Genomic DNA, 22,132 nt, shown 5'->3' with positions numbered 1-22,132 from the left:
TGAATACCCATTTCATACACAAATTGGAATACTTGTGTCTTTACATATTTGAACTTAGAAAGTTTGGCCAATGTCTGACATATTTACTCAGTCACGTATCATACACAAATGATGTATCACAAGAGACGTAGACTTATTCACTTCTTTTCCTGAGCTGATACCTTTATATAAATCTTGGCCTCTTTGGCGACGGCAGCTCCCGGTGGACCCTGGGCCGTATAACGTACGGAGAACTGCAAGGGGCTTCCATACACGCCCAGCAGGTTGCCCGTCAAGGATGGCAACATCCAGAAGGCATCCTGACTCCCTTGAACTGTCACGGCAATGAAGTCTGTGTTGTTGAAGGGTGCTGCCATGGGTGCACCAGGGAAGGGGGCTAGCGTGGTGAGGTCCGAAACCAAGGACCAATTACTTAGGAGACTGGCGTCAGTCGGAAGGTTGTACTACAGAAATTGGAAAATGAAATTAATAAAAAATCATGGCTTTAGGAAGAGCAGTAATCAACTGATACTGTGAACATTCCCTTTGTCCTGCAATATTTTTGTGGTCATCTATCTTTGAAGTCTCACAATGTTACAGATGTAATTCAAACAATTCATGCCCAGAAACTCATACTTTAAGGGCATCAAAAAACATCGCAAGCAATACCCATGCAAGCCTCTGAAAAAGTACATATATACAGGTATACACACAATGTATGATGTACGCTTGGCATGTATGTTCACTTGAGATTTTAGTGGCTATGGCTTTGGCATTTGCTATAAGCACCCAACAGTGGATAGCCACAGCTTTAGACAGTGATACATACAGTATGCAAACAAAGATAGATGACCAGAGCGTTGGTATGATGTCCAAGATGTCAGTGCAAGCCAACGACAATTAACAATTGTTGGGAAGCTGAATATACGAAATGTTTACTGCTTTAGAGTTTTTATGCTCAGCTTAGGTAACAAGTAATGATCATGGAAAAGTGAAAAAGTGAGTAACTCAGTTCACAGTCCTTCTTAATAATACCTGATTGATTGTATCCTGAGTGCTGTCGCATACTGCTGTGATTCCCATGCAAATGCACTGTAGACACCCAGTTTGGTGGAGGGGTGAATTGAAAAAGCTTCCAGGCGTGCAACTACCACACGTCAAACCTTCAGTCAACTCCTGATGGGGCAAGCAAAGGTAAACCATTTTCGGATGTGAAACAACTTCACCTAAACTCTTGCCTTAAATCTTTGAACTGAGTACTGAAGGACTTAGCTACTGCGGTTTAAATGAGAAGTCATATCAGATATTTGAGGCAAAAATTAGTCAGATGGAGCTGTTTCCAAGGATGTCAGTGTCAATATCCTTGCAGTGCGATTCTAAGTGGCAAATAAAAAGATCCTGTATTTGCGTCCTTGATGAGCAGGGTACATCGCTACAGCTCTTTCTCACCCATGATCAAAGCATTGATTTCGACCTGTTTTGCAAACATCTACATGTAGCAACCTGTTTGGCTGACAATTCAAACATACCTGCACCCCCAGCCTGTTTAACCGATAATTCAAACATACAAAGGTTGAAAATGAGCACCAAATTCTTGCATTTTGTGCACAGTATTTCACAGGTTGGGTATTCTCACTGGAAGTCCAGCCGTGAAGTGAAGTAAAGTTTTCCTTGAATCAGTGCTTAGAAATTGCAGGTAACACGCAATACCCTTTAATGCATTGTTTCCTGCTGCTGCATTGGAGCTGGAACAGATGGTTGGAAACAACTTGATAGCATTTTTTGAAAAACTATGAGAACAGTGTTCTTGGGGTTTGTTCATTTCCTTTCCTTTTAAAAGCGAGTAAAAAGCCCCCCAAAAGAGGTACATGTACATGTATAGCGTCATCACTAAGAAAACCCATAAAAGAAAACAAGAAAACTTTCTTAGTCCCCCCCCCCAAAATGGTCCTGGATCTGCACTTGGAGACAAAATTTGGAGGAAACCAACAGGTGGTCATTAGCTGTGTTGTAACATTGACTAGGGAGAAAGACTGTACCTTGCATGGACACTGGCCTGTTGTCTTGTTACAGGTGGTCCCCAGACTGCCCGCCAGATCGCACTGGCATGTAGTGCAACCGCTGAAGGTCAATCCCTGAAAGCCATCCAGGCACTGGTTGCACCTCATGCCCCCTACCCCCAGTTTGCATGTGCACAGTCCTGTTGTCAGATCACACTGGGGATTAACTGACCCCAAGGGGTCACAGTTGCAGAGCTGGTGGGGTCAATGATTCAGAAAAATGAGAATAAAGAATCAGGTTTTGAGGTATTAGCAGCTCTATAGTTCAAAAAGCTGGTTGAGGTCAAAAATTTGAGCTGAGGACAAAAGTTATAGATGTAATTAAGGAGCCCAATAGTTTAGAAAAAAAGAGATACTGGTCACAAGAACATTACAAATTATACATTATTATACATGTACAGTGTATAATGCACAATGTACTTTATTATGCATGGTCTGCATATGCATGGTCTGGTAGAGTTCTTTGGTTGTTACCAGTGCAGCACATTGACTGCTACAGGTATAGTTCCTCTGGCTGTGAAAAGCTAGATAGCAAATCTAGCGAATCACATGACTTGCTCTCAGCCAATAAGGATACAGGTTCTGTGTGTGAGGAGTTACAAAACGAATGAGAACGCATCTAGCTGAGTAGGCCTATGCGCACTTCTTGTAAGATGATGGAATAATGGGTGGCTCCTATGGTGATTTCAAGTGATGCATTAGTGATAGTGTCTTCAACTGGTGTAGTATGAAATATTGTTCCCTGCACACAATGCTCTCCATAGCGAAAGAGTTTCTGACTGCACATACCTGACATCCATTAGTGCTGTCAAGTCCCCATGCAAATGTGACACAGCGATCACATCTCTGGCCAGCAGTGTTTGGGGAACAACCACACTGTCCTGTTGTCATGTCACAGACTTTATCATCCCCAAAGCAATTGCAGGCTGTAATAGAGGACAATTTTGAAACATGGCAAAATGGACTTCACTCCAGAAGATTTCACTCCAATCAATGGCCCAATGTCATGCCACAGCTTAGTTGTGTTTTCTATGGCAGAAAAGTGTGCAGGCCATAAGCACTATTTCATGGCCATGCTTGGTGTGATTCTACTTAAGGTTGCACGTGGATAAAGATTTCTATTGTTTTTTCACTACATTAGGTAAATTTTCCACCAACGCAAGCATGCCTTTTGCCATGCTTACTGTATTCATGAAAAATGAAGAGCCTCTGTTAGCTTAAAATCTTGTGCTCATTTGCACCGTGAAACTGTGCCCAGATTTTTGCACAAATAAATTCATTAACAGCCTGATGAACTCGGCAATACCAACAAGTGTCCATCAAAAAATGTCATCTGTAAAAAGATATAAAGCACATCCCTTCACAAATTCCTTTATCTGTTAACCAGAGAAACAAAGAGAACATCATCAACAGACTTCTTAAAAAACAACAAGAAGGAATCACTGGTACTTAACAAATGGACACCATTCAATGGTAAATTCATAAGTATGTGTCAATCGACCACCTATGTATACAATGAGCCAGTTTGGTATCCCAACAGCACACATTCAGTATGAGGGAATAGCTACAAAGCACACAATAGTCTGTCCTATCATTGTATAGCCATATGATTTAATATTCAAGCACATACTTTGTTCCCAAAAGACCTTGGCTTTTTGAAATACCAAACTGGCTCATTCAAGCAGTGCATATCATTCTTTATACATATTCCCTCCCCCTCTAATTAAAAAGAACAGAAACAAAAAAGGCCCAAAAGACAGACCAACGTACGTGTACATCCAGTGCTTCTGAAGGCATAAAATTCTGGTAGGCACATATCGCACATCTGGCCCCCAACACCAGGCTTGCATTCACACTGTCCACCGTACGACTCACACTGCAGTGTGACACTGCCGGTGGGGTTACAGTTGCATGGCATAGCCCCGTCAAAGTAGAACGTAGTCAAGGTGAACACGTTGGCAAGGCAGAATGTCTCTTGACTTGTGCCAATTCTGTCAGAAAAAACAGGTTAGAATTCCAATAATTTCTGTAGTAGGACTCTAAGTTCTACAGATCCTGATGAAAAGAACTTTTGTTGTTCTGGTCTTTGCTGTGGTGTTTGTTGATAGTTAAAAACAATAAAGAACATATATGGAAACAAACAGCCATAAATTTGTGCTCCATGAAATTAAAGCATTTTCAGATCCTGTAGGACCACAGAACATTACATTGCATTTTTTCAAAGATGAGACATCCTTTGGAAGGAGAAGGATGTCATCAAGCCTGCACTGGTTTTTGTGTGCTTGAGATGTACCGTGCTGAGTACGTGTGACTAATTTCTTGGAATTGGACAGCCTTTGCGTGTGATCACTCAATTTTGGTATGGACTTCCTTGCATAGCCAATTATGACATATTGCCCAGAGCATGAAATTTGGTTGGTCTGTATAACAGCCCTTTATGAATGCACGTTTATTACCACTATGTCTTTGGTAAGCAAGAAGTCCATTAAAAAGAAACAATCCAAATCAAACTATTCATCATTGTTAGTGGGCGACTGCATGTCTGAGACAACTGCCGGTTCCCATTAGCTGCCTGGTTGATTGGTCAAAATTCAACTATTGCTCATTAAACCACAGTAACGGACATGCCTGCCATCATGGTTAAACTGATATAACCCCAAGCTCAATCAGATTTGGTAGAAGTCAGTTTCATCAAGCTGTCAGTCCAACCAGTTGCTGTACATGCACAATTTGGAGCAGACTGAACAAAAAGCCAGAGGAGGCAATCACCAGAGCAACTAGATTCCTTCTGATGGTCAAGAAACTGCTCCGACATTTAACACCTGTAAGCACAAGTTTCAGGAAAAGACAACATTGATGTATGGTAAACTGCCATTTCAATGTTGTCTGATCTTTTGACACAGGTGTGTCTACCAGCAGGGACATGAGGGAAGAAGCATTCTTCAGCGACATAAAGCACTACGTCAAGCGTGGTTTCCAGCCAAAGCCATTTCAGGAAAACAGAGAACAGAGGGGTCTCATATCTGAGCTTTACAGGACCTGCATTTAGCAAGCCTTTTTGTTCATTTTGAAAACCAACCCAAGTAACAGTACTTAGCAATGAGTTCTTACTCATATTCCTGGGATGGTGGAAATTACCCTGTACTTGACACCACTTTCCTTTTAACTACCGATATAGTCACTGGCTTGCTAGCCACCTTTGGGAATCTCTTTAGTCTTTTAGTGATACGAGCAACGCCCGAAACCGCTGTTCCGGATGGCACAAAGGTGTTTATGCTGACACTGACATCCACTGATTTCTTAACTGGCACAACGTACATTATTAGTCTCATTATCCGAGCTACTGAGGTGAACAAGGCTGGCATTTTCATCTGCAAAGGGAATGCTGTTGTCCAGTTGGCACTGTTTGTGATGTCCATCTATGTGTTGGTCTTCATTGGAGTTGACCGCTATCTCGCAGTCACTCGCCCGCTACGGTACATTACTTTGATGACAAAGAGACGTGCCATTGTAAGTTCATTCACAGTGTGCTTTCTTGCGATGGCATCTGCAGTGACAATCAGCAGCATATATGGAGTAATGTACGAGCCTTATATATTAGGCTGCTACCCCAGATTTGTCACCACTGACTGCACAGTATCTGCCGTAATCCACTTCACTGTCATTCTTCTCCCAAATGCCATACTGGTGGGTATCTATACAAAATTGATAGGGGTAAGTCACCATCATGCAGTGCGAATCCGTCAACTACCAGTCACAGGTCACAGCAGTAAAGTCAGGAACGATCGATCACCCAACCCTCCTGAGGTGAGATCCTTCGCCGAACGGAAGGCTCTCCAGATGTTTCTGCTGGTGAACCTCGCTCTTCTTGTCACCTGGCTCCCACGATGCATCGCTGTTCTGCACACATGCTATGTGTATGACAACTTTGATTATACTGCTACAGTTTTGCTAGCGTTATCTTACTTCACTACAAGCAGTAGCAGCTGGGTCAATCCGATAATATACACACTCACAAGTAAGATGTTCCGTAAAAATGCTCTAAAATTGTTGAAGTGTTACCCAAACTAATGCACTGCACAATTTAGCAGGTGCTAATTCACACATATCATCAACATTTTCAGGAAGTGATGAGCATGTAGACTTTTCATAAACGAAAACTGTTTTTGAAATGATTGTGAAAGAAGTTCTGTTTTGAAAACTTCAGAAACAACTACTTTTAAACAACTTTTGCAGTAAGAAAACCCTGACATAATCCTTGAAAGGTAAACTTTCACATGAACCCAATAATTAGAGTGAACACAAGGGTTAATTATCCAAAGACGTGTGCATATTTACGTGTACACTTTTGAGAAAGTAACAAAAATGTCCATCCCTCAAAGAGGAAAACCACTTGACCCACATAAACTTTTGTACCTTTCTGGGCAATATGTTTAGCGTGTTCGAGGGGTAGGAATGTTTGTATTTCTTCATGAAAATGCAAACATTCAGTTCTCCTTGAACAACAGAAAGCCACCTTAATCTTTACATCAAGTGCTTTTAAATGGCATCGATTAGCACAGCTAAAAATGCTTCTTTCTGATGCCACAACCTGGGCTATGGTGGCACCAATGATCTACAGTACATGCAGTCTCTATTGAGTTTCTAACGGTTTTTGGCAGCTTCTCTGGTCTGATCTTTTTTACATTTACAAAATTCCCTGGCTGTGCCACACAAAAAAGGACCACTTTTTATTTTGTGTGCACTTTTTTATATGACGTATTTTACTGCTGAAAATGTGCATTTGATGCTTTGAAACACTTTTTACATTTTTTTTTTCAATGAGAACACCATCTATACAAACAAAAAATGAAAGAACTAGACCCCACTCATTGCTTGGTAAAAAATTACAAGTTAACAATAAAGTGATCCTTAACTTTTTGATAGTGTATTTATTATTAATTTTGTTTTCAATATTTCACATCTGCAGATGGTTTAGATGGATACATCTATGTACAATATACATTTTCAGAAGAAGAATATTTAAACTAGTTTGAAGAACTTTATTCATGTTTTTCTTTTATCATATGGAAACATAGGCTTACGCGTGTCATTTGTAGCTTTAGTGAATAGACAGTGTGGGATGACCTTGTCATCGTTCACCCTGTTTATGACTGATCTTGTGAAATCTGTAGTTGTTCTGTGAGTTCAATGGCTTATCATGCTTCATAAATACCGAAGCTCAATTCTCTACAGATAAATGTACTTGCACTAGAAATGGCAAACTTATGGTGCAGCTATTTATTCCTTAGTGATCATGGTGGTTTAATACTTCTATACCATTGTATTTAAAACAGGACTGGGAAGTGACATCAAATAAAACGTGTGATTAAAAAAAATGATTATTTCCATTCATGTACATTATAAAATTTTTTTGTATCTTTTCCACTGTTTTATCAGTGGCATTAAGCGGGCAATGTATATGTACATGGTGCATCAGGCTCTTCGGCAAATACTGTACTTGACAGGTGTTTTGCTTGCATTACATAGCTAAATCAGTGTGAACATGTTGAACACATGTACTGCCTGTGCCACATGATATGCACAGCGCCCATTCAAAAGGCTGTACTGTATAATTCCACTTTTGATATTATTTGAAGCCTAAGAGTTAATACATGTAAAGACGTCTTTCCATATGCACCTATTTTGGGTGCGTAGCGTACACAATGTATTGTTTCACTTCAAGGGACAACAAAAACAGACTCCATGAACATAACACACATGTGCATTGCGATCGGCTGTCAAAATCAACTCGGGAGCCAATTTGACGGATACCCAACACTTGGCGCAAGTGTTGACGTGCATGTGGAAAGACGTTAAATTAAATAGTATTCTGGGAACAAACACCAAGACCTTTGGAAAGATGCAGGAGGGTCGGACAAGATTCCCAAGCAGCAATATCTAAAAAAAGTAAACTAAATCTCTGGAGATGCTGTGACTGTAGTGACTGCATTCATACTTGAGTTCTCAAAAGTTATTAAAATCATCAAAATGAAACACGCACATATCACCTGCGAACAACATGGTACCAAAGTAGTCATGGAGTACAGTGCAAAGAAATTGACTGCAGTAGGATTTGAACCTGCGACCTTTGGCATGCCACACCTGTGCTCTACAAACTGCGCTATCCATCCCTGTATGTGGTGCTCAACTTGAAGGACTTTAAGGATCTACATCCTGAAGGTACTACACAAAGTTTTTTCTGCCAAGTTTTAAAGACTGGGTGGTGAAAAAAGTCAGCATTCACCTAGCCACGGAAAACTGAGAGAACTCGTGTGGACTGCATTTAATTCACAAATTACAATAACCGAACCCCAGTACAGATGCATTATAAATGATGACAAAAGAACCATGTTGCCAATGTTTACTACACAAGGATGGCTGTAATTAATAATCCGCATGTAAATTACAAACAAATCAGTCACTGGACACTAGAAATTTTAAGGGAATCTACCAGCAACACCAGTGGAAAGGTTTTGAAAATGTTAACAATTCTCTTTCATAATATTGCACCTGTTGAATACACATTATTGACTGGCAACAAATTCATGTCTGGAACAAATGATACAGGTGTTTGTGTACATCCATTAGTCCTAACAGTCATTTCTGAGGACAGCTCTGACCATGTACTTGTCAGTGCCCGGCAACAATGGCACATACATTTATACATGTAATTGTCTCCTGAAATATCAGCAAACACGAATTGTCAAATAATTTTTACTAATAGTGGAGTAGTTTGCAATCTGCAGTGATGCAGCTCAGCCTCCGATAAGTCCTTTGACACATTACCAGCGGGAAATTTCAAAGGTCATTCCCATTTGCCAAATGTTGTACACACGCGCACATATTTAATAGGTAAATTTCAAGTGTCTGTTCCAACATGTGCATTTTACGGATGTACACCCTCCAACACTGCCAGCAGCGTATTTGTTGTGTTCTTTAGTGATGCCAGTGTATTCAATTTACATAACAATAGCCTTTCTTTCTTATGAGTATACCGTTACTCGTAGTAGCTGAATTTAGTACAACTGTGACGAGTACACTCGTAGTCGGCAGTCAACGTGTCAATAAATCCGGCCTTTAGGGACTGTTTCACTTCCCTTCCTTCCAACAGTGTGGAAAAAGCCTCATCCCCTTAATAGGCCATAAAAGGTTACATATAAAGGATTTAAAGCTTTTGTCTTGCCAAAAATATTTTGGCTCCTCCCCTGAAAATGTGGCTCTGGATCAACATTTGTATATTGGTTCTTGCCTACGGAATACCTAAGAGGCATATAGGCACTGACATCCGTACATTTCACAGAAGTAATTCCATACCCCATCAGTACCTTAGATTGCTCAAAACCAACACCGGCTCAAGGGGATAATTAATAGCTTAATTTTGTTGCAGAGTTCCTTGAAAGCCAATAACTTAATTGTTCTGAGCATACATGTACATACTGGCACATATACATGTACATGTGCCCTTTATGCATATGCCATAGTGTGATCAATGTATACGTTTCTTCAGCAACCAAGATCTTGGATTTGAGGGCAAGGCAGACATTATTTAAAACAGAAAAAACTGAAAGAAACGAAAAGAAAATAAATAAAAAGGAATCAAAATTACCAAGTCGCTTAAAATATCCTCAGAATCAACCCCTTCCACAATTAATGGTTTATCAGTTCACGACTGATGAGTGCTTTAATTGCCCTCCTGCAAATCTCCCCCCTTGAAAAAAGTGGTTTGTCCCCCTCCCCCTCAGGAAAAAATCCTTAAATTGCCCATGACTAAGACGTTCATTACACAGAAACAGGCCATCAAAATATCAATCACTATTAGTGGGTACATGTACCTGCATGCTTGCAGGCTGTCATTGTTTGGTCATCATTCAAGCCTAATGTTTATTGCCCATAGGGTCTGTTCTTTTTAACAGTCGTGTTTTTCCTGCAAGTGGCTGCTAAAAATATAGTCAGCAATTATTACAAAAGTAAAAGAGAAATTTGGAAAGGACTAAAATCTTACACAGCTATCAGAATGCCAGATAATACACACACACTACTAAATACTATATGAGAATACAACTCTATTTGAAATAATGGGGCAAATGCCTAGTTTGAATGAATTTTAGGTAAAAATCAAATACCAAGCAAAGGTGATATTTCTGAAATTTTTGGCCGCCCATAAAAGTTGTAGGCAAACTTAGAGTGGTCTGTTACACTACAGCAAAGGACATGCTAGTAATGGATCCATTATCCCCAGTTCAATTAGAAACGCTGGATGCCAATTTCATCAACCTGTCAATTCTAACCAGTTGCTGTGCATGGATAATTTAGAGCTGACTGAATAAAACCCACAGGAGGCATGTACCACACGGAAAGCTGCTGGACTGCAACTGTTAGTGCCAGATGATTCTGGGAAAGGAGACTTGTAATTATGGAAAGCAGTGTTTGAATGTTGACACTTTTGGTCTGATCTTCCAAAGCTCATGCATGTTAACAGTTCCATTTAAACCTCTACTAGCATGAACAAGCCTTCTTCAGTGACATAAAACACTAATTTACACTGCCAAAGTCATATCGGGAAAATGGTAAAAACCAAACATGTCTGATATCTGAGTTGCACAGGACCACCATTCAAGAAGCCTTGGTCGCCTCAATTTGAAAAAAAAAAACCCAGAAAATCAAAACCAATATAAAACACTTAAGAATGAACACATCTTGGCAAGCCTGGGCTGATGGAAATAATTCTGCCTTTGACAGAGCTTTCTTCTTTGCCACTGATACAGTCACTGGTGTGATGGCCACCTTGGGGAATCTCTTCACTTTCTTGGTGATACGAGTAACGTCGGATACTGATGTGCCGGATGGGACGAGGGTGTTTATGCTGACACTGACATTCACTGATCTCTTAATTGGCATAACCTTCGTGATTAGTCTTATTATCCGAGCTACTGAGGTGAATGAAGCTGGTATTTTCATCTGCAAGGGGAACGCTGTTGTCCAGTTGGCATTGTTTATAATGTCCATTTCTGTGTTGGTGATCATCGGAGTTGACCGCTGTCTCGCAGTTACTCGACCACTACGGTACCTCACTTTGATTACGAAGAGACGTGCCACTGTGACTACAATAATCGTGTCCAGCCTAATAATGGCATTCACACTGATTGTCATCAGCCTGCACAAAGTAACGTACGAGCCCTACATCATGGGCTGCTACCCAAGCATTACCACCTACTGCATGGCGTCAGCCTTCCTCCACTCATTCACCATTCTTCTACCGAATGCTGTGCTGGTGGGCATCTACACAAAGTTGATGAAGGTAAGTCACCACCAGGCAGTGCGAATCCGCCAACAACCAGTCCCAGCTCACAACAGGGAGGGCAGGAATGACCAACCGCCTCACCTTCCTGGGGTGAGATCATTTGCAGAATGGAAGGCTCTTCGGATGCTTCTGCTTGTCAACCTTGCCTTTCTTATTACCTGGCTCCCAAGATTCATTGCCGATCTGTACACATGCTACTTTAATTTTGACAACACTGCTATATTCTTGCAAGCATTGTCTTACGTAACCACAAGCAGTAGCAGCTGGGTCAATCCGATAATATACATACTCACGAGTAAGATGTTCCGTAAAAATGCCTTAAAATTGCTGAAATTGCACCAAAACTAATAAACTAATGAATCATACAACTTGGCAATTTGCTCACTGCAGGGGCTAATTCACAGGTAGGCTTAAGTGACAAAAATGTTTTCTGAATGTGTAACAGAGCTTTCAGTACTTCTGGAGCAACTATGGAAGCCACCTTCATTTTTACATCCAGTACTCTGTCTAAAGTGACACTGTTTTAGCTCTGGTGTTCGTGTACATGTAGGCCTACACAACCAGAAGGGGGGTATGGAGGTGCAAATGATATACCTGCAGCTATTAGGTTTCAAGATTTAAAAAAATCACTCATTTGCAGTTTCTCTGATCTACTTTGTTTTCTGAATTTACACACTTCCCTATAAAGTTTGCCAGACTAAGAGAGAATTTTAATTTGTGTCATAACTGGCATCTGCATGACTCATTCCATGCCTTAAGCACACTACTAAAAAGATTTTTTTGGCAGACTGCCAACACCTATGAAGTCAGATGGCTCAGCTTTTCGCATCCATGTACAATATACATGTATATGTACATGTACGCGCATGTTTACGTATACAAAAGTGGAAATATTTTTATATCATTTAAACAAACATTTTGTTCATAGAGATGAATTTTTTAGCACTAAAAAATGAAAGTGTGTCTTAATCACATTAGAGCTCCTGCACGTACATGTAAAAAGGCGATGAACACCACCTTATATTTTACACCAGTGTTGTACTGGAGTCCATTATACATGTAAGTCCATGCAGGTCTTTCACAGTCATTCATTATAAACCAAATCACGATCTATTCACATGAACTGCAACAAAAACTGCTTTGTCATTTTTCAACTTGTCTTGTTAGGGGACTTCTGATTGGACTAGTGAAGGGTCTTGTGAAAGGACTTGTGACGAACTTGACATAAACACTGATTTATACACATTTGGAAATGCTCTGTAACTGCTGAAAGAAAGTTTTTGCTCCATTCCATTACAAACTTTACAAGTTTTGTTTTGTGGGTTAACCATTTCAGTGAAATTTGTACATGTAATCTGTATCATGTGTACATGTGGCTGGGTCTTAATTGTAAATAATTTGAAAGCACTGGAGTTCGTTTTAAGACAGTCACAATTGTAATCTGGAATTATTTTGTAACAGCTTGTTATATAGATGATTTGTAAATACAGGTGTAATTAATGTACATGTACTGTATGTTTCGTGCAAATCAGATATATATACATAAAAAGTCAAAATCTGCATTTATTCTGTAAGTGTGCTTTATAAAAGCTTGAAAATAAAGAAGTTGAAAATAAAGAAGTCACAATTTTAACTTGTGAGCACATGTACTTGGTAAATAGAAAAACTTCTAAATTGCAAATAATATTGTATGTACATGTAAACACTGCAGTTCATTTTTGTGTAGAAACTTTGTTAACAGTGAGGTTATTTGTTCCATAGTGTTTTTTTCCTTTGTCAATGTTGTTATGTTGTAATCATTCATTGAAAAACAGTTGTAATTAATGTACATGTATGTTTCATGCAAATCAGATACATGTACATAAAAAGTCAAAATCTGCATTTATTCTGTAAGTGTACTTTATAAAAGCTTGAAAATAAAGAAGTTGAAAATAAAGAAGTCACAATTTTAACTTGTGAGCACTTGTACTTGGTAAGTAGAAAAACGTTTAAATTGCAAATAATATTGTATGTACAGGTAAACACTGCAATTCATTTTTGTGTAGAAACTTTGTTAACAGTGAGGTTATTTGTTCCATAGTGATTTTTTCATATGTCAATGTTGTTATGTTGTAATCATTCATTGAAAAGCGAAGTATTTAAAACAGCACTGAGATGAAATAAAATCAAATTGCTGTTCAATAAAAATTTCCCTAGTCATAAGAAAATTATTAGCTTTTTATACATGTATATATATCAAGCAGTTTAACAGCTTGAATATTATAGAGGGATACATGGTACGTACGTGCGTCAGTCTTTTCCAAACACTGTAAATGACAGTTGTTTCATTACATACAATGTACAGTACATGTAGCTAAGTTATTGAACGCATGTTGATTGCACTGCCTGAGCCACATGACATGCACCTCGCCCATTACAGAGGCCGTAGTGTATGATTTCACTTTTAACGTTTGACCAAAGTCTTAGAGTTTACAGGTTAATCAAGTACAGAAGAGGGATTCTGGGAACAAATCCCCAGACCTTTTGGAGAAAAGTGTGGAGGTAGAAGATGACATTTTCTTGTGCAGCATAAATAAACTAACCATAGCAAAATGTTATTTCAATGGTGGCACCACTCTCATGCTTGAGTTCTCAGACTTGATTATGTATGCATTTGGGTAATATACATGTAGTCTAATCAGAATGTTACTCGCACATACATGTATTTGTCAGATGTCAACAAGCATGGTGACATCGTAGTAATGGATTCTAATTAGGGCTACTTCATTGGTGCAATTCATAAATTTTGCCTCAATATTTGGAAGCACAAAAGCCAAAGCATTATATTTTGACATGAATTCCAATTGAACAGTCGTAAAAACACCTATAAACATGGGCAAAAATTTTATGTCTTCTTTGCGGTATCAAGAAGTCGTTTTAAAAACTCAATAATGCGATGGCACATATATATCTTGTATGTATAATTATAAGTACATGTTTATGGGAACGAGAGGTCACAAACTTATGGTTGAGATGACTGATACATGTCCATCATGCAAACATGTACTCAATTTCCAGCCACAGGCTTGGAGGGGTGAAAGAGAAATGCACAAACCAAAAAAAACCCAACTGCTGAATTGATCACGTTTGCATTTTTTATATCAGCTTCATAGGGGAATACTGAGTGAAAAAATTTACCCCAAAGTATCACTCCTAACTGTACATGTACCCTTTGCACACAAAATGTTTGGTAAAGTGGTCATTCAGAATAGTAATTTCCAGTGTAAATGAACCCGTTCCTGGCTACGGCCTGCTCAAATGTGGGGCACCCTGCCTCACAAATGTGTCAGAATGGGGTTTTCTGGCAAATGCTTTCCAATTACATGCAACTTTGTGCAATGTTCAATTCATTTGTTCAATGCATGTTCTTTCATTCCACATTTAAGCTGGAAATCCAATCACAAAGTGAAATCAAGTTTGCCTTGAGACATCACTTCAGAATTGCATGCAACATGCAGTAGTTACATGTACACTGGTTCCCACAGCTACATTTGAACTACAACAGATGAGCTGGGTTGGCCCATTCTACTGCACTGGCCCCACCATGGTTCACATTCAAAGTTAGCAATATGTTCAAACTCAGAAAAGCACTGTTCAAAACGATCGAAACTGGCAAACTTTTTAATAAAGATTCCTGCGAGTTAAGTCATATAAGCCACAAGTAATCTATCTGTGTATATATTTTCTGTTAAGATGATTTTTGTAAAAGATAAAATCCTTGCATTTGTGCCAAATATCACCTGACCCCTGTCAGATTAGAGTAGCCACCAGATAGTCATTCGTGTGGGTGTAAAAGTCCAGTAAATGAAGTTATGAATTTTTGAAGAATTTTTAAAATGGAAAATCTTGAAAACCCCCCAGGTATATGTCATGCAACTTAAAATTATGCCTGGCAGCATATGGTTAATGAACAAGATTTATCTTACCTCTCAAGTCATTATCATCGATCCTATTCCTTTTATTCAAGCAAATTTTTGATGTTCAATAAAAGTGTACAAAGAATTTGGGAATGTTTGTATCCTCGGTAATGCAGAATAGCAGAGTTCGGTATAGTGGCACTGTATGGTACACGTAAGCCTGCTACAGTCAAATAAGAGATACACGTAAAAATACCTCATGTTATTGTTGTACACATCACACACAGTTGTAAAATCAGAAGCCATCTCTCCAAGTAGTGATGAGGGTTCAGAGAACTCTATAGGCAGTGCAACAACTTGATCCTAGAGTTGAAAATAAATGCAAGGGGAAAGATGGACTTCAGGTGAAGATGAACTGAATCTATCAATAGGGGTTATACATTGCTGGTGTCTCCATGGTGTCTCAGAGGCTGTTTTTGTTTAATCTAATTAGTTATAATGAATGTACAACTGGTTTACTCGAGCACGTCCCATTGATACAAAACTGCTACCCTCTGAGGGCACATGAACACATAACTTCTACAAAGTCTGGCTGCCAAACTAGCTCCTTGAGGGTTGCAAGTGGGCATTTACTCTTGCATGGTCTGTGTCTCATACGCCTAAACACTCAGGATGCAACCCATGCAATTTCCTCCATTTTTGGCATGTGTTGTTTCATTGTTTTTAGTTTGCTTTTTGGGGCATACAGTCAGCTTCCATGACCCATCTGTATGAAGCTGGAGGCAGAAAATAATAGTTTTTCAGCATTTCTTTATTAAAAACATTTTATGGTACAAGTTGTTCAATAATAACAATTTGACTTCGAGCTTAAGTACAAAAATAAGTAATGTTTGTGGAATGTTGAAATTTAACACGTTCAGTTGAAAATATGTTTACAAATGCAAAGGGAAAAATTTATGAAACTTACAAAAAGTACTCTTGCCCCACCCTGGAGGTTCACGGTGATAGTGATGTCCCACTCCCCGGCACCCAGCGTGAACCTTGACCCTTGGCTGACATCCACGTTCTGTGCCACACCATCAAGGCACCAGCTAGGGCAGAGGGGGAGGCTGACGGTGCCCCTCTGTTTGGCTCCATCCGTCGCCCCTCTCTTGGAAATGGTCAGGTCCACCTGCGTAGTACCTTGGTTGGCCACCCGCAGGAGAATCTCAAAGGTTCCTCTCAACTGGGAGGGGGGCACAGTCAGCGTTGTTGTGGTGGACATCTGGAGAACATGTTCAGAGATCAGTTTAAATTTTCTTGGTCGTCAATGAAGTATGCTCTTATGGGTCTATATCTGCTGAATCCTTTTGGAGTACAGCCACTCAGCTGGTATATTATTCACCAAATTTTAATTCATTTCTGTCTTTTGCTGGCAGTGAGCTTGACAACCAATTTATGCATGATTGCTAAATAATTTTACACCAATAATAATTTTTTCGAGTTGTTGTTTACACAGTGAATGAAAGGAGATGGTGGGTATACCCACAATCCCTGATGTGTGCCTTTCCAATCTTACTGAAAGTTCAGGCCATGATACAGCCCTTTAACTATTTCTGATTACATTTCCCCATGTAATTGCACATAAAGCAGAGCATACATCTTCAGTGTAAGCTTATTTCAACACTAAGATGTCACATCTGAGGAATTTCATCTCAGATGATGCTGCACAGTTCTGGACTAACCATTATGCCCTACTTTGACTAGTGACGTACATGTAATTGGGGTGACATTTCTTGAGGGCATCCGGGGTTTCCAACATTTTTATGGGGTCTCAAAAGCCTAAGAACTGTGGCTTGTATGAAGATTGTGTACACTTCAAGATTTCAAATAGATGAGGGGAACATGGAGTTCTACTAGGGCCCCCAAGTGTCTCCACCCTAATGACCGATACAGTACTTCTGAACTACTACAACCAACAAACTATGACCAAACCAGCAAAACAGGTGTCTTTACCTGGCCTGTGAGGGTGACGTAGCCATACCAGCTGAAGCCAGGATATGTTACACTGTCTCTCTCCCAATAAGTGTGGTCGATGCTTTCAAACTCGGCACTGATCGAGTGCAGGGTAGGGTAGTAGGAAAATGCTGTCAACCTGAAAAATTTATTCAAACACAACTGAATGAATGAAGAATCATAAAGTTGTAAGGGTGCAACTCTAGAGTGTACTAGTCTGTGAGGCAAGGACGAGATGGTTGCCTAGGCCGGTTGGCTTATCGATGAAACTTTGCCCAAGTGCCTTGGAATGTGCGGGCTGAGTGCACCTACAGCACAACCCCTTCAAGAAATTTTTTTTTTAATAAATCAGGGGATAAAATTTTTTAAAGAATTTGACATTAGTCATTGTTTCACACCATTTTTTGTATTTAGATTGGGCAAAGGACTTACATGTAGTCATTGAATTAGAACAAGTTGATGTACATGTAATTTCACAATATACCAGTTGGTTGGTTGTTTGAAGTGACCGTGTTCAAAACGTTAACTTTCACAGTACAGATACATGTATTAAGACATGACCACTTTGTTGAGAAATTGCACTGGAATCATGGAAGCAGCAACAGAATTACTGTGGTATGTTGGGCAGGGGGGCAAGCGGTTCCTCCCAACTGTACAGTTTAAGTAAAATCACCGCAAAATAAATGACTTTACAAATCATTAGGAGACTTAGCATTTTCAACTTATCCATACTTGGACTGTCAGGACCATCTCTTTAGTGTGCTGACCTTGAATATATTATGTTAATGGCAACTTTGACCGATGGCAAATATTGGCCACAGAAAATTATGTGTAGGCAAGAAGAGCCTGGTAAAATACTTAACAGTGTTGATTACATTTGTCAAATAAGCATTCATCAGTATGAAAAAACCTTGTACCATTCAATGAATTACTGTCTGTGCTCATGAGAAAACCTCAAGGACTGGAATGGCTGTTTGATGCCAGCTGGATTATTATGCAGGAAACTTGTCTGACCATTTTACTGAAAAACACTTGATTTAGTTCAGAGTAACATGCCTAGTCTACAACCTGTTCAATGTAAAATGGAAGAATTAAGAAGCACCCGGAATCTAACCTGTTGCACTGTCTGCCTTCAATGTTGCTCCGGCAAGCACAGGCCCCAGACACCTTGTCACAGGTTGCACTGAGGGCCCCTCCGGCATCACAAGAGCATGCAGAGCACCCCTCTGGATTGTCAGCAGCCAAGCCGTAGTAGCCATCCATGCATTGGTTACAGCGGCGGCCGATGGTGAAGTTCTTGCAGGGGCACTGGCCCGTGGCGTCCTTGCTGCATATGTTAGACGCAGACACCGTCCCCGCAGTGAAGCAGTTACAGCCTGGGCAGACAGGAAAAGATTTTTTTAGAAAACATTCTTCTGTTTTAGAATGAGAAATACAAGAACAATGTAATCAGTTATAATACAAATACTTGAGTACTAAAGAAAGTACCAAAATGACATGACTAATGCGAATTAAAGGCATGACATGACACATATATTGGCTTGGTAACATTTCCCCTTCTTTAATTACCAATGCTAATACAAAGTTTCAAATGAATATATTTGAACATATTTCGTTTGCTATCAGCTCAAAAAACTGAAAAGGGAATTTTGGTAATTAAATCTTCTTCATTTGTCTGGATGGCTGTTAAAACTGCAGCTGACTAGAACAATGTCAATTTGTCGATTGAAGTATTCGTTACTGAAGTTTGACACAATGCTTCTATATGCTCTTTACCCCATGTTTATAAACAGCACTTACATTGATACAGCTGCGGGGGTGAGGGGAAAAGAAAAAACTCGCATTTGGAAAAAGAATTATTTCTATGTATTTCTTTTCCTTTCAGGCTTTAAAAGGAAAGGAAATCAAGTTTGATGCCAGACAATCACTGCACTTACTCAGACAACCATTGGAGTTGGCATCTGTGAGATCATAGAATCCATCTTTGCACTCTTCACACTTGGATCCCTGTACATTGACTTTACAGTAGCAATCTCCTGGCAGCTAGTGATAAAATAGATGAAATCAACAGAGGCAGAATACTGTACATGAAATGACTTTTTTTTATGAAAGAATGGCAAACTTCTGGTATCAGAGGAGAATGAAAGGGTGAATTGTATTTTTCCTAGAAATCCCTACAGGGTCTGGTAAAAATTCTCATTAAGGAGTTTTAAAGTTGCGACAGCAGCTACTTTCCTTTTTTTTCACCACAGCATACTTGGCACATGGATCAAATGATCTCTTTTGCTGATACATACTTTTGTGTCTGAGGCAAAGAACGTTTCATGCACTTAGTAGGCTTTAAAACTATACTTAATATGGCTAGATGTGATACATGTATCAAAAACAAATGAGAAAATCAAATTACATTGCAAGTTCAAAACAAAACAGGAAAACTGATAAATGGAGGGAAAAATGGGCAGGGATGAATAACTACATAGACTTTATTTTTCACTCAGCTTAAAAAGAAAGCATACCATCCCACTAGGGCTAGGGCTGCCACTGTTCATGACACACTCTCCCTTCACCAGGCCAGTGCTGGGGTCCTCCCTAGTACCTGGGATGTTACAGCTGCAAGGCTGGCAGGCATCTTCATCTGTCTGGAGCTTGCCAGACGGACGATAGTAGAACCGTTGGCACTGCTGACAGTTAATGCCTTGAATGAAAGTTTAAAAAAAGACACAAGTAAAAGCAATCTAATTTGTCATCTTTCAATAACTGATGGTGAGTTCACACAACATAGAAAAGCAACAAGTGAAGGAGATTGCAGTGTAACTGTGCTATTAAACATCTCATGGATGATCTGCTTCACACTTTCAACTGACATGAAGCATGAATAGTTATGAGGATTCCTAACACCATCCTCTACAAAGTGCACAAAAAATTAAATGATATTTAACACCATGTTTGTTTGTGAAAGTTTGCCTTGCCAAAATGGAAAACAAATGTGTGTGCAACTTAAGCAGATTGGTCGAAAGTTTGAAACTCCCTATCAGGAACATTGTTCATGGGCGTTTCACCACTTGCTGACGGGGTTGCCAGTAGCGGACACGTAATCTTTATACGCGGGATCTCTGAAATCGGACAAAAGGAACTGGGCCTTGTAGCAAAAGACTGTACTCATAACAGAAGACAAGGCTGCTGGGCATTACCAACATTTTTTCACTCTCAATAGTGGAGATAATCCAGCCTTGTTTTGATACAGTATACCATGGTTTTGGGGATTTAGCGCGAGCAGATTACCATTGAGGACAAAGCACTCCACCACTGCAGCGATGAGCCAAACAGTACAGCTGCACGCTAATCTGACCCCTATTGAAAAGAGGTCAGCAGCACACTGCGCCATGTTTGTGAACAAAAGAAAATTATGTAATACCGCACAATCTGGGCTCTTTTTACAAGGCAGCAGGCCTGGCTGAAATACTCCAGCATCAACACCAATAGATGTTGTTTGTCAGATAAGAATAGAAACCAGACAGTTTTTCATGTAGGTGTAAGTGTCCAGTAAATGAAGTATGAATTTTTAAAGAATTCTGAAAACAGAAAAAAAGGAAAACTTATCCTGTCAAAGCATTATCAACATTCACAAATGCCCCTGGCGTGAAGTTGTTAATATTCCAACCTCAAATGTTAAACTTGTGCTTCAGATGTACATGTACATGTAGATGTAAGGTCTTTTTTTTAACCAAGGGGTTTGGTTATGATTATAGGCTTAATGTGGAACAGAAAGGAAACCAAAGATGACATATTACAACAGATAACTACTACTGTCTGCCCCCAGCTGAAATGCACCATCAATCCGCGAAAGAAAGACAAGTGGTTACAAGTGGGTTCTTGCACGTATACTATGTGTACACAAAGACCATACATGCCACAATAAATTAGTAACACGTACTCAGTGTGCTCTGCGTCAAACATGCATATATACTTGCGGGCCTAAAAGAGAACCTATACGGTGACTAAAAAAAAAAACGCCCTCTGTTGTTCCGCTCAGAGCGGACAACTCATTGTGCTTTAATTTAATTGTTCGTGACATACTCTCCCTTCACCAGGCCAGTGCTGGGGTCCTCCCTAGTACCTGGGATGTTACAGCTGCAAGGCTGGCAGGCATCTTCATCTGTCTGGAGCTTACCAGAGCTTGCTCAGAGCGGATAACTCATTGTGCTTTAATTTTAGCCAATGAACTGTCTGTTACAAACATTTTTTTTCACACTTTTGCGGATTTTTTACCTGCAGTGAAGTTTCGGCAGTCTTGGCAGACACCACCCCCGCTGTAGTTCCCACTGGAATCCAAGCTACCATTCACTCTTCCAACTGCAGGGTCATAGATGCATGTGTCACTGTGCCCAAAGCAGTTGCATTCTACAGACAGCAAACAAAAAGGTCATTTCACAAATGTCACTATAAATCTCGAGGATTGGAAAGAAATAAAAAAACACTGAAATGCACTGTGGAATTCAATATGGGCATTTCACAATAGTGCGCCTCCAAGAGTTTGCAACGCGTTGGCCAATCACAATGCGCGAAATATGTCAACCCAATGAGTGTTTGGAAAGGGTCGATAAATTTCACGCTTTGTGATTGGCCAACAAGTTGGAAACTCTTGGAGGCGCACTATCGTGAATCGCCCGTATTGTTGCATGGTCCCATTTCAAAGTTTAGTAACAATTAAGCAAGTCACAAAATGAAAACATTTATCGGTTGCATGTAAGTGAACACACAAGAACATTTTACTAATATTTATTCTCACTTGGCAGAATCCAAGCTTTCCCTCTTTCAGAAATGGAGGAAAACGGAGGATCTGAAGCATGTAGCATGGG

General features: G+C 39.8%; 1 protein-coding gene across 1 annotated transcript in view; it reads right to left on the bottom strand.

Moving 5' to 3' along the window:
* The window catches only part of LOC110982018 (laminin subunit alpha-1-like), a 63,992-nt gene that overhangs the window by 35,345 nt on the left and 6,515 nt on the right, over positions 1–22,132 (bottom strand). The window contains exons 6-17 of the mRNA XM_022240138.2: positions 21,543–21,674; positions 19,790–19,968; positions 19,211–19,316; positions 18,388–18,649; positions 17,274–17,412; positions 16,246–16,542; positions 15,535–15,641; positions 3,810–4,030; positions 2,829–2,965; positions 2,019–2,234; positions 1,015–1,155; positions 162–443 (exon numbers count right to left, since the gene is read on the bottom strand). Coding sequence (XP_022095830.2) covers positions 162–443; positions 1,015–1,155; positions 2,019–2,234; positions 2,829–2,965; positions 3,810–4,030; positions 15,535–15,641; positions 16,246–16,542; positions 17,274–17,412; positions 18,388–18,649; positions 19,211–19,316; positions 19,790–19,968; positions 21,543–21,674 — 2,219 coding nt within the window. The remainder of the gene's footprint in view (positions 1–161; positions 444–1,014; positions 1,156–2,018; positions 2,235–2,828; positions 2,966–3,809; positions 4,031–15,534; positions 15,642–16,245; positions 16,543–17,273; positions 17,413–18,387; positions 18,650–19,210; positions 19,317–19,789; positions 19,969–21,542; positions 21,675–22,132) is intronic.

This window comes from Acanthaster planci, linkage group LG05 (assembly GCF_054643075.1).
Source record: "Acanthaster planci isolate LZ-2023a linkage group LG05, COTS_SCS, whole genome shotgun sequence".
Lineage (NCBI taxonomy): Eukaryota > Metazoa > Echinodermata > Asteroidea > Valvatida > Acanthasteridae > Acanthaster > Acanthaster planci.
The sequence above is the reverse complement of the archived record's forward strand: the minus strand, read 5'-3'. Positions and strand labels throughout refer to the sequence as shown.